The sequence below is a fragment of the Notolepis coatsorum genome, assembly GCF_963971535.1.
Source record: "Notolepis coatsorum genome assembly, chromosome: 15".
NCBI classification, from domain to species: Eukaryota; Metazoa; Chordata; class Actinopteri; order Aulopiformes; family Paralepididae; genus Notolepis; species Notolepis coatsorum.
The window spans coordinates 55,491,712-55,502,950 of NC_140179.1; the positions used below are offsets into that span (position 1 = coordinate 55,491,712).

The 11,239-nt window shown below is 46.6% G+C and overlaps 1 protein-coding gene across 1 annotated transcript in view; it reads right to left on the minus strand.

Annotated features, from left to right (window-relative positions):
* Nucleotides 1–10,262, minus strand: part of LOC311241945 (heparan sulfate glucosamine 3-O-sulfotransferase 3B1-like) — a 37,543-nt gene extending 27,281 nt beyond the window's left edge. The window contains exon 1 of the mRNA XM_084330899.1: nt 9,304–10,262. Within this exon, the coding sequence (XP_084187025.1) occupies nt 9,304–9,956 (653 nt within the window). The 5' untranslated portion in view covers nt 9,957–10,262. The remainder of the gene's footprint in view (nt 1–9,303) is intronic.
* Between the last annotated feature and the right edge of the window lie 977 nt (nt 10,263–11,239).

The window sequence follows — 11,239 nt, forward strand, 5'->3', positions numbered from 1 at the left end:
AAATGTGACAGAGTTATGGCCGCTGCAGGTCTCAATGATTCACTGATGAATAAATCCATTATTATGCCTGTAAATATTCCAGGACAAAGCCAACGGGGCATGAAACAAACGGCGGAGCCGATGAGCCGTGGCGGCTGGCGAGGGATGGTGCGTTCGGAGCTCTCGACCTGGCCAAGTTAATATCCGGGCAGCCAAGCCATCTTGAAAAAAAAAGACTGTTTTCAAACATAGGCTGCCAACCTGCCAGAGTGACTAGTAAGACTTGACGTATATATCCAAACTGCAGCCAAAAATGCCTATGGCAGAGGGGGATCGTTTTATTTCAGGTCCTGACATGAATACTTTCTTCCGTTCTATCTACTTATCTCAGCCCAGCTACGTGAAGTAACGACAACAAACTATTTAACTTTTGGGGGCCGAGGGGGCTAAGGGGGCCTGATGCCCTTTGGGGCTCGCAGGGGCTCTTTCAGCGTTTTTCGGCTTCTTCCCCCAGATGGTCGCCACACAGGCCCTGTCAGCCTTGCAGACGTGAGGCTGACCCTCAGTCAATGGCCCTTTAACCCACCTCTACTCATTCCCTCCGATCAGGCCTGACCAATCGATAACAGAGCCTCCCCAGGGGAGCCTTGTGTTCCCATCCGTCTCACCATTGTGTTACCGGGTGACTGAAAAATGATTTGCGGGTTTCACAGCTGAGGCTTCTGCTGAGGCTATACGCGCTTTATACGCCTGGATACGTTTGTTTCCTAAACGTCCAGACTTTCCCGATGAACGCAAAAATATCCACTGGGGGAGATTTTGATGGACTGATCGGTTAGTTTGATCCTTTATTTATCGGCTCTCCCATTTGAGCAAGGTGGCCTTTTTTTTTTTGGGTCATCGAGAGGAAGGAAGGAAGGAGCGAGAGGTCGTTGGCCACGGAGACCGCAGATAGGTCACCTATAGATGGAAATAGGAGCACTCCTGTGGCGTGCAGATAAAAGAAGTGCGCCCATCCAGAACTGTCCCCTTCCCCGATGCGGCCGGGAGAATCAGTCTGACTCTGGTCCTCTGGCGGCCCCGGCTCCGTCTCGCTTGCGCGTCGTGGGAGGGTGGGGGTGGGGCTGCCTTCAGATAACCACTTTCAAGTAGCGCCGACTTCCGCCAGCGTCTCGACTGAGATAGCGCGGTGGGATCCCCCCCCCTCCTTTCAGAAATAGCGCTCCACTTGTCTCTTTGTTGTGGGGGGGCGCAGTAGGCAGCCCCTGGTTGACGCTACTCTTTAAGTATGTTTACCTCCACTGAGCTTTATCACAGAGCAGATACAAAGGTTGGACCACAGAGGATCTCTACGGCTCGAGAGATGGCGCCGTTTCAATCCCAACCAGCCCCTCAAAAGATTGACTGAAGCCCCCCACACACCTTTGATCATGAACCACACACACACACACAGAACACACATGAACCAAACACACACACGAAACACACATGAACCAAACACACGCACGAAACACACATGAACCAAACACACACACGAAACACACATGAAACACACACACAAGCAAAGACTAACGTTGGCTTAGCTTCCTGAGAGAGCTGTCAGTGCCAAGTAAACAAGCCATGTATCACGTAACTGTTCCACATCGATTAACTGAATTCATAATGACTGGAAAAGACTCGCGAACGTGTCAATATCATGTGCACAATTGCCCTCATTAATCAAACGCTAACAATGGAGTGAACATTCCTAAGGCTTTGGTTAAAACAAACAAGGTAAGAGTGCAAATGAGCCCTGCTAAAACCTGCACCCCTTAAAGGCCCAGTCAGCGATCCAAGAGCACACAAAGGGAGGCAGCTGCACTCCAAAAACATCAAATGGGACTGGAGGCATGTTTTACCGAGTTCTTAATACAAGGCCTTACACTAGAAAACAGGTACATGTGACATTTTAATTGTATGGCTATAAATATGTCTGTGTAAAACACAGATAAAAAAAATACGTTTTCATCTACAGATTAGACTACAGATTGTACACGAATATGTCCCATATAGATAGGGTCAAATAAATACTAGATTGGAGCTTTAAATCAAACCAGTTGAAATCAGTCACACAAGACATACTCCCTATAGTCCCATCACAGGGATGTGGATTGGTCAGGATCAGTGAATTAAATAACAGACAGGAATATAAGTATTAGTAATTAGCAGGGTCTGCGTCCATTTAGTATATAAACTGAAAAAATAACCCTAACGCTGCGAGTCTAGGCTATTATGGGTTTAGAGTTTCAGAGCTACTTGTTAAATCCCCAGGCTGCTCTGCCTGAAGAGGAGCTGGGGGGAGCTGAGAGGAGCGGAGAGGAGGTGAGAGGAGCTGAGAGGAGAGGAGCAGAGAGCAGAAGAGAGGAGAAGAGAGGAGCAGAGAGGAGCGGAGAGGAGAAGAGAGGAGCAGAGAGGAGCGCCGGAGAGGAGAGGAGCTGAGAGGAGAAGAGAAGAGAGGAGCTGAGAGGAGCGGAGAGGAGAAGAGAGGAGCAGAGAGGAGAGGAGCGGAGAGGAGAGGAGCTGAGAGGAGAAGAGAGGAGCTGAGAGGAGCGGAGAGGAGAAGAGAGGAGCAGAGAGGAGCTGAGAGGAGCTGAGAGGAGAGGAGAGGAGCTGAGAGGAGCTGAGAGGAGCTGAGAGGGGGAGAGAGGAGAGGAGCTGAGAGGAGGAGAGAGGAGAGGAGCTGAGAGGAAAGGAGCTAAGAGGAGCTGAGAGGAGAGGAGGAGAGAGGAGCTGAGAGGAGCTGAGAGGAGCAGAGAGGGGGAGAGAGGAGAGGAGCTGAGAGGAGGAGAGAGGAGAGGAGCTGAGAGGAGAGGAGCTAAGAGGAGCTGAGAGGAGAGGAGGAGAGAGGAGCTGAGAGGAGCTGAGAGGAGCGGAGAGGAGCAGAGAGGAGCGGAGAGGAGAGGAGCTGAGAGGAGCTGAGAGGAGAGGAGCTGAGAGGAGAGGAGCTGAGAGGGGGAGAGAGGAGAGGAGCTGAGAGGAGGAGAGAGGAGAGGAGGAGAAAGGAGCTGAGAGGAGCAGAAAGGAGAGGAGCTGAGAGGAGCAGAGAGGTGAGGAGCTGAGAGGAAGTGGAGAGGAGAAGAGAGGAGCTGAAAGGAGAGGAGCAGAGAGGAGGTGAGAGGAGCAGAGAGGGGCTGAGAGGAGCAGAGAGGAGGTGGAGAGGAGCTGAGAGGAGGTGGAGAGGAGCAGAGAGGAGCAGAGAGGAGGTGGAGAGGAGCAGAGAGGAGGTGGAGAGGAGCAGAGAGGAGGTGGAGAGGAGCAGAGAAGAGCTGAGAGGAGGTGAGAGGAGCAGAGAGGAGCTGAGAGGAGCAGAGAGGAGCAGAGAGGAGGTGAGAGGAGCAGAGAGGAGGTGAGAGGAGCTGAGAGGAGGTGGAGAGGAGCAGAGAGGAGCAGAGAGGAGGTGAGAGGAGCAGAGAGGAGCAGAGAGGAGCGGAGAGGAGCAGAGAGGAGGTGAGAGGAGCAGAGAGGAGGTGAGAGGAGCAGAGAGGAGCTGAGAGGAGCTGAGAGGAGCTGAGAGGAGGTGAGAGGAGCACAGAGCTGCCGTGGCTCCTGACAGCGAGTTAAGAACCAGAGCCCACGACACGACAGCAAAACCACAGCACAGTAATTATATATCAAAGACCCTTCATAGCCAATAGGGCCGGGCGGAGCATGAACACAGAGCGACGCGCACCGCACACTGATGCTGAGTGACGTGAAGGCAGCGAGTCAAGAGTTACTGGTAAATAAAACATCCGTCCTCCATCTCCTGGGAGACACACAGAACAGGGTGTTTTCTGGCTCGACATCGCTCGCTTTCAAGGTGCGTGTGGAGCAGGGCGTCTGACGAGGTGAAGACTCCAGCGACACTTGTAGAACCTTACAACCTTAGAACCTCATAGAACAAGGTTTAAAGTTAGACTGACGTGTTTCGGCTTGTGATCCTAATGAAGGCCAGTTGGTCCAACAATAAAAGAGTCTAAAGAAGTGGAGACTCGAGGTGTCGTGGATAGAAGGCACCTGCGTTATAACTTCGAACATTGACGTTCACATATACAGTACATCCCTTATTGTAGGTTAAAGCGGGGCGTGATGTCTCCAGTGGGGTTAAGTTCATTAACAACTTTTAAGGTGCAGATAATATGTGGACAGCTTCTAGCCGTGACCCAGATGACCGGCTGCCCAGTGAGAAGCCCTCCTCCGGCCACAGAACACATCAGTGTACATTTGATTCCATGAAAAATACATTTGAAAACGTGGACCCAAATATTGATATACAGAACTGGTTACTCTTGTAGAGTCACATATACATTTAATACAATTACAGCAGTCACTCTCTCTCTCTTCCAAGGGCGTAATTTTGTTTTCAATGGTGGAGGGGACACATTTGGGGGCGTGGTCAGTGGCGGAGGGTGGCTGTTGCGGCGAGAGAGAGATAGAGATATCGCGCTATTTATTAACTACAATGTATAAAACAACAGCCTAGAGGCTTTTAAATACAACGAGGTCATAGACAGATATTTCACAGACACCAAGCAATGCTGTTGTATTTCATGGCAATCACACAGACCATCGTTCACAGTTTCACACCAAACTTTGAGGGGAGGGGTGCCTGACGACATGAGGCTGTTGTTATGCAAAGACGGCTGTGGTCGGTACTTGACTCGTCCCTCGCCGGGTGCTCACCTGGCTACTTCGTCTTTGCATGACAATGGCTCAGGTCGTCAGAGACCTGAGCTCAGATAGAACAAGCAGCCGTTTTTCCGTGTGGTCCTATAGTGCCGCGTCGCGTCAGTTTATTATCGTGTAACATTGTTTTGGATGGTAAAAAAGTGCAGGGGACAATAACTGCCTTCTGAAAACATGCAGGGGACATGTCCCCCGTGTCCCCCCCCATAATTACGCCCCTGCTCTTTTCACTCTCCCTCTCTCTCCCTCTCTCTCACTCTCTCTCCAAGGATGGGTGCTCAGGCATGACCTCACTGTTGTACCTCCTTGTATAAAGACCCCCTCGTTTCAAAACATGAGTCATGCCCTTGTCTTCAGCACAAATAAAAACCTGTCAAAATACCTCAGAGTCAACAGAGACAACAACAAGTCCTGTTACAACCCCCCCCCCCCCCCCATCATCCCCATCCTCCTCCTAAACCCCCCTTTCTCTTCCTCTGCGAATGCATTTAGTCGGCGTGGCATTCCAAAGCTACACGTGTGTACGTGGGTCCATCGACCTATAGGAGGAGGCTTAAGATGGTGCAAGCTGCCTCAACCTAAAGACCCGAGTGACGAATGGATGCAAGGTTGTGCAAACGGACAAACAGGGGAGAGGTTGGGTTGCTCAACACTCTCGTACACTCACTGCCCATTCGTCCAAATCCCTTCTTATCAACCACCACCAGCCCGCTACCAGCATCTCTTCCAGATATTATTACCATGAAATATATCTCAATACTTTATGCTACTCCCTAGATAGATAGAGTGATCTGGTCCATAATTCACCCACTCCTGTCTGGTAAAGTTATACATTCCAGGACGGTCTCGCAAGTCTTCTCCAGTATCTGGTCCTAATGGGGAAAGTTTGGGCGGATCAACGATTGAATGAAGTATTATTATTTCCTATTATATCTTGGGTCATCCTGGAAAACTTGTTTTTTTCCCACCGCGGGGAGTGCTTACATGACAGCTGCTTCAGTGCAGAGAACATTCCTTCTGAAGAGAAGTACCACGGCCAGGTTTTCACAATATCTACGACTAAACAGTCTCTCAGACCAGGTTTTCATAATATCTACGACTAAACAGTCTCTCAGACCAGGTTTTCATAATATCTACGACTAAACAGTCTCTCAGACCAGGTTTTCATAATATCTACGACTAAACAGTCTCTCAGACCAGGTTTTCATAATATCTACGACTAAACAGTATCTCAGACAATGGTTTTCATAATATCTACTAGTCTCTCAGACCATGGTTTTCATAATATATACTAGTCTCTCAGACCATGGTTTTCATAATATCTACGACTAAACAGTCTCTCAGACCAGGTTTCATAATATCTACGACTAAACAGTCTCTCAGACCATGGTTTTCATAATATCTACTAAACAGTCTCTCAGACCATGGTTTTCATAATATCTACTAAACAGTCTCTCAGACCATGGTTTTCATAATATCTACTAAACAGTCTCTCAGGCCAGGTTTTCACAATCTCTTCACTCAGACCGTTCCAGGAAGCAAATCAATAAGAATGTGTTTTTGTTTTGTTTTGCTGAACCACTAACAGAAAGACGCACTGCTTAGAAAAAAGTGTTGCAGTAAGTCTAAAAGACATATTGTGATGATAATTTTTTTTTTTAAACACACATCTCGGTTTGCATGTGAACCAACGTCATCTAAACTGGGACTGGATTTTTATTTTACTTTAGCTCATAGCTGTGAAGCTAATTATTCAGTAAAAAAATAGTAAAGATTTTCAGATTTTCAGTAAAGATTTGTATGTTATTTATTTACCGAAAAAGTGTGTGTGTGTGTGTGTGTGTGTGTGTGTCTAGGAAGCCACTTATGGTATATTTGTTTGTAATGTCAATGATAATCCATGCATGCTGATACACTATTGACTCTAGTTTACTATAGTTTGTGCCAAAACAAGTGACGAGTCTGTGTGGCTGAAAAAAGAGACAGAACTGAAGAAGAGAGGCCGGTCGGCTCTTACTTCTGCACAAGCCGTCCCATATAAACCAAATAAACACGCTGGAATCAGTCGACAATGCCGGTTTCAGAGGGACATGGCTTTAAACTGCAGCTAAAAAAGGCCTTGAGTAAATCTGTGTGCTCTATCAAAGCTGAGCAGAGACTGTGGGCCTGAGACAACTGAGAAACAAAGTCTTTATTTTGGTGCTACTACTTTGCCAACAACCAAAGTTTTCCCATTCGGGTCTTTTCTTTCTTCTTTTGCTCTAGTTTTAAGGGGGCCCCCTTTAAAAAGGTCTTGCATATTCAACGGGTCTCCTCAGACACTGGGACCCAAAGCCGTTTATTCAGAGGGGCACGCAACCCAGAAACGTTTTTTTATCGACTTGTCAAATGAGCTATTGGTTCTGCCCTGTGCGTGCGTGTGTGTGAGAGAGTGTGTGAGAGAGAGTGTGTGTGAGAGAGAGAGAACCTTCTAAACCCCCGCATGATTCAAGCCAGAAGCAACATCTTGACATGTTGAAGTAGCATTATTCGAAATATATTCTCCCCCAAATGGAGAGCTTCTGAGAATAAGAGTATATTTCACCCGCATGGAGCCACGAGCATAGTGCCCCTTTTAGGAGTGTATATCGGAAGCGGAATTCGAAGTGAATATAAATTCATTCATTAGGGCCTTCAGGCGACCTCATTTATTTGCATTTTAGCTATAGGCAGAGAAGTGCTGAAAGGTTCAACTCAGAGGAGAAGAAAAAGTTTATGAAAAGTCAGTCAAGATAAGATAAAGCGACTTTTATGGTATATATCTCATTATGAAACCGCGGTGTTTTCAGATGTTGATATACACTCTAAGCTGCACTCTATAAAACGACTAGCTGTTTAGGCAGCGTTATAAGTCCTCATCACATTAGCATCTTCTTCAGGCTTGTAAATGACCCGAATAATGGTCTTTATAGAACCCTCTGAAGAGCTTGAACGCTTTACTCTCAGGGAGTTTTGTTCTGAGGGGAACTGTCTTTGCCCAGTAGGTGATTGTTTCTTAAGTAGGGCGATGCGATGCCTTTGTTTTGGCTATACTGAAAAGGGAAAAATCCTCTTAACATGTTTAATTTCTAAAACAAGCGGCCTAGTTCGGTCTTTGTTTTCCATGTGTTAAATACGCAGGTCTATATTTAGGTTCTTATTTAGTGGTTATACAAGTTACAACCACTGACACAGTCAAACAAACTAACGATATTCCAAACGAATTGTGCCATCACCTCAGTAGACCAATTATGGTTCATACATGATCGGGCTATATTTCTGATATGTCCCGGGTTTAAATTAATTAGCCAAAAAATAGTGTCATAATTGATCAAATTTGCCCATGCAATCGAACAGGGTATATAGGCTACTTAAAATAAATAGCTTTGCTAACTCAACTTTTCGTATCTAGGCTATACATGTAATGTTTTCTATTACGCCTAGTTAAAATTGTTAGGCTACTATATGTCGATCCTGGTGCTGAAAGCCGTTAACGTGCAGTGCTGCACGGCGTCCGATAGAGACCACTGCACGACGCTGAAACGAGGCAGCCATAGCGCTAGTGCTGCCCTGCTCAGTCCACACACACACACACACACACGGGCAGCACACATGGGCACCTGGCAGCACACATGCAAATAGACCCTTTCAGTCAAAATTCTCAAAAACAAGCTATAATAGCATAACTTAGAGCAATTAAATAACAAGTGTAAACTATTTTTTTTACTCTGTCATAATCGACCTCGAGTTGCCTTTTTTCAATTATCCCAATGATCCAATAATGGATTCCAGGGAAGCATACGACTTGTGAAACGCGTATTATAGGTCTGATAATAACGTGTTCAATAACCGTGTGCTAAATAGAACTTTAATACACACCATGGCTTAAATGTAACTGTAAACGTATAGTGTTTGTTATGTGAAATCATTTCCAAACTTTTAACATCTTTAGACGACTAACAAATGTGTCTAATGTTAAATAAAAATTAGGCCTATACATGTCTCTTATTCATATAATGGCATCAAGCATGATATTATAGTCCCAATGTCATTAATTAGCTAATTAATCAAACCATTAGGTTATGCGGTTTGAAGATAAAAAAAAAACAAGAAAACAAACAAACAAAAAAAGTATTAATGGGACATGAATAACCATGACAGGCTTAGTGTGATCTGTTGGCATAATGTATCAACATGAGTCTATAATGATACCTTTTGGTCAAATTCGCGTGGTGCATCTAAATTGCATTTGATAGAGATGTGTCCAGAGATGTTGGTTTGGAGACTGAAACTGCAGCACGAATTATGTCTTGTGCCGGTGAATAGATCTTTGGACGAGTGTGGTGTGAAATTGTGAATGTACGTCGAAACTTCAGTTTTCTCCTCATCATATTCGCTTGCAGCTGTTGCTTCCAATCAAACGTGTAATACTTTTACTACTGCTAATAATAATAATACATTAATAATTAATTAATAAAACATATATAATACATTAACCCTTTCACTGCGACGCCGTCGGTTGTGTGATAGTAAAATGTCGTGTGGCAATGAAAGGGTTTAATAAATAGTAATAATAATAATAATGTGTATAGTTGTTATTACCTGTACCACTCCAGTCCCTGGTCGTAGTTGCGGTCGAAGAAGTGCGGCTCCGCGCCCACCGCCCTGATGTCGGGATGGACCCGCAGGAACTCCAGCAGCGCGCGCGTGCCTCCCTTCTTCACGCCGACGATGAGCGCGTGGGGCAGCTGCTTGCTCCCGGAGCCGTTGGAGAAGCTCGACATGATGGGTCCCGGTCCCGCGGACCTCCTCCTCACCGCCTCCTCCCCCCCGTCCTCCCAGTCCCTGATGTCCGCGTCCAGCTCGTTGTTCAGCAGGTCTCTGGACGCCGCGGCGGTCCTGATGGACGCCGGCTCCTCGTAGTCGGACTCCAGATCCACCCAGGGTTGGTGCGCTCTGTTGGGCAGCAGTCGAGCCATGAAGTCCGCTCCTCCTCCTCCTCTGCCGCCGCTCTCCGCCCTCCTGCCCTGCGGCACCGTCCCCGGGGGAGTCTCCCTGCCGCCCCGGGAGTAGCTGCTGTCCCCCGGCCCCAGCAGCAGGGTGGGCCCGGTGGAGCAGGAGCCCAGGCAGCAGTACAGCATGTAGACCCAGAGCAGCGAGAACATGACGCCGAGCAGCGCGACTCTCTTCTTCTTCACGGGGCCGGACAAGATGAGCGCATGCAGGTTGGGACAATAAAACGGGCTATATTCCATAAGCCTTGTTGTTGCTAGTGCATACCATAATATCCCAGCAGCAGCGGCTCATCATCCCCCCGGCCCAAACGCGCTCTCAGTCCTCCCGGTGGCACCTTGGAAATCCACGCGGAATTATTACGCACATGCCCTTAGAATTAAAAACAAATCGAGAAATAAAAAATAAAAACTAATTGAGTCTGGGCGGGTGATTAATAATCCGGGAATGCAAAGTCATTGAGGTGTTTTTTCCACCATAATTATAGGAGGACCGAACAGGCGATATATAGTGTTAATAAAAAGAAAAGACTAGAGAGACGCAACTCCGCGCGCAGCAGCAGCATCTCGCCAGAGCTCGTGGTTCAAACTGCCGCTGGACGCGCGCGGACTGGAGCGACACCCTTTTACAGAGCGAGGGGGGGGCGTTCCCACGCCTGCGAGTGACGGCGACGTTGGCCAATAGCCGTGCAGTCAGATAAATACACTTGGGAGGCTTGTTGATGGGAAAAGACGGACCTATCGGCGGAGCGCATGGGAGGGTCTTGGGGGGAGGGCTCAGAGCGTGGGATCCTACACTGTAAGAAAATAAGCTGCAAGAAAACCGTAAATGTCTCTGGCATCAATGGATTGGTTGCCAAATACTTACTGTAAAATTACAGTAAAATCAAATACATTTACAGACTACAATCTTTATTTAATTAATGGTTAATATTTTGATAAAAGGTAAAAGTAATCTGTAAAATAATACAGTGAATTTCCTGTGAAAAAAGTAAAACATTTATTTTTTACAGTGTAGGCACGGAGACGATGGCGGTGCGATGAGAGGATTCCTTTGGTTGGAAGATTCTGAGAGTTTTGAAAAAACTTATCAAATGAGCAGAATTCTATAGGCGTACATGTCAATTGTCCGGTTTTGTGAAGAGGCCTATTACCCGAAATGATTGAAACTTAATTGAGTGCTTTGAGGAGCCTTGTTTGCCCTGCTGCATGGAAGCAGGATAGAGGAGGGTTGGACAAATTGGACAATATAAGATTTGCTGTAACCATCAGAATATTAATATCGATGAGCGCATTAACGCACTTTCTTTGAGTCGACAATAACATTATGAGAGCAGTTAAGGGTGCCCGGTGTGTGAGAAACTATATTGTTATATACATGAGATAGTATGATTTAGTGTTTTTCATGACTCCAAATAAAAGAAAGGTCACATAAGCCAAAATGACAATCTTCATTGATACGGGGAACATCAGAGATAAAATAATACATTTATAACAAACCGATGACTACAATTATAATTGTACAC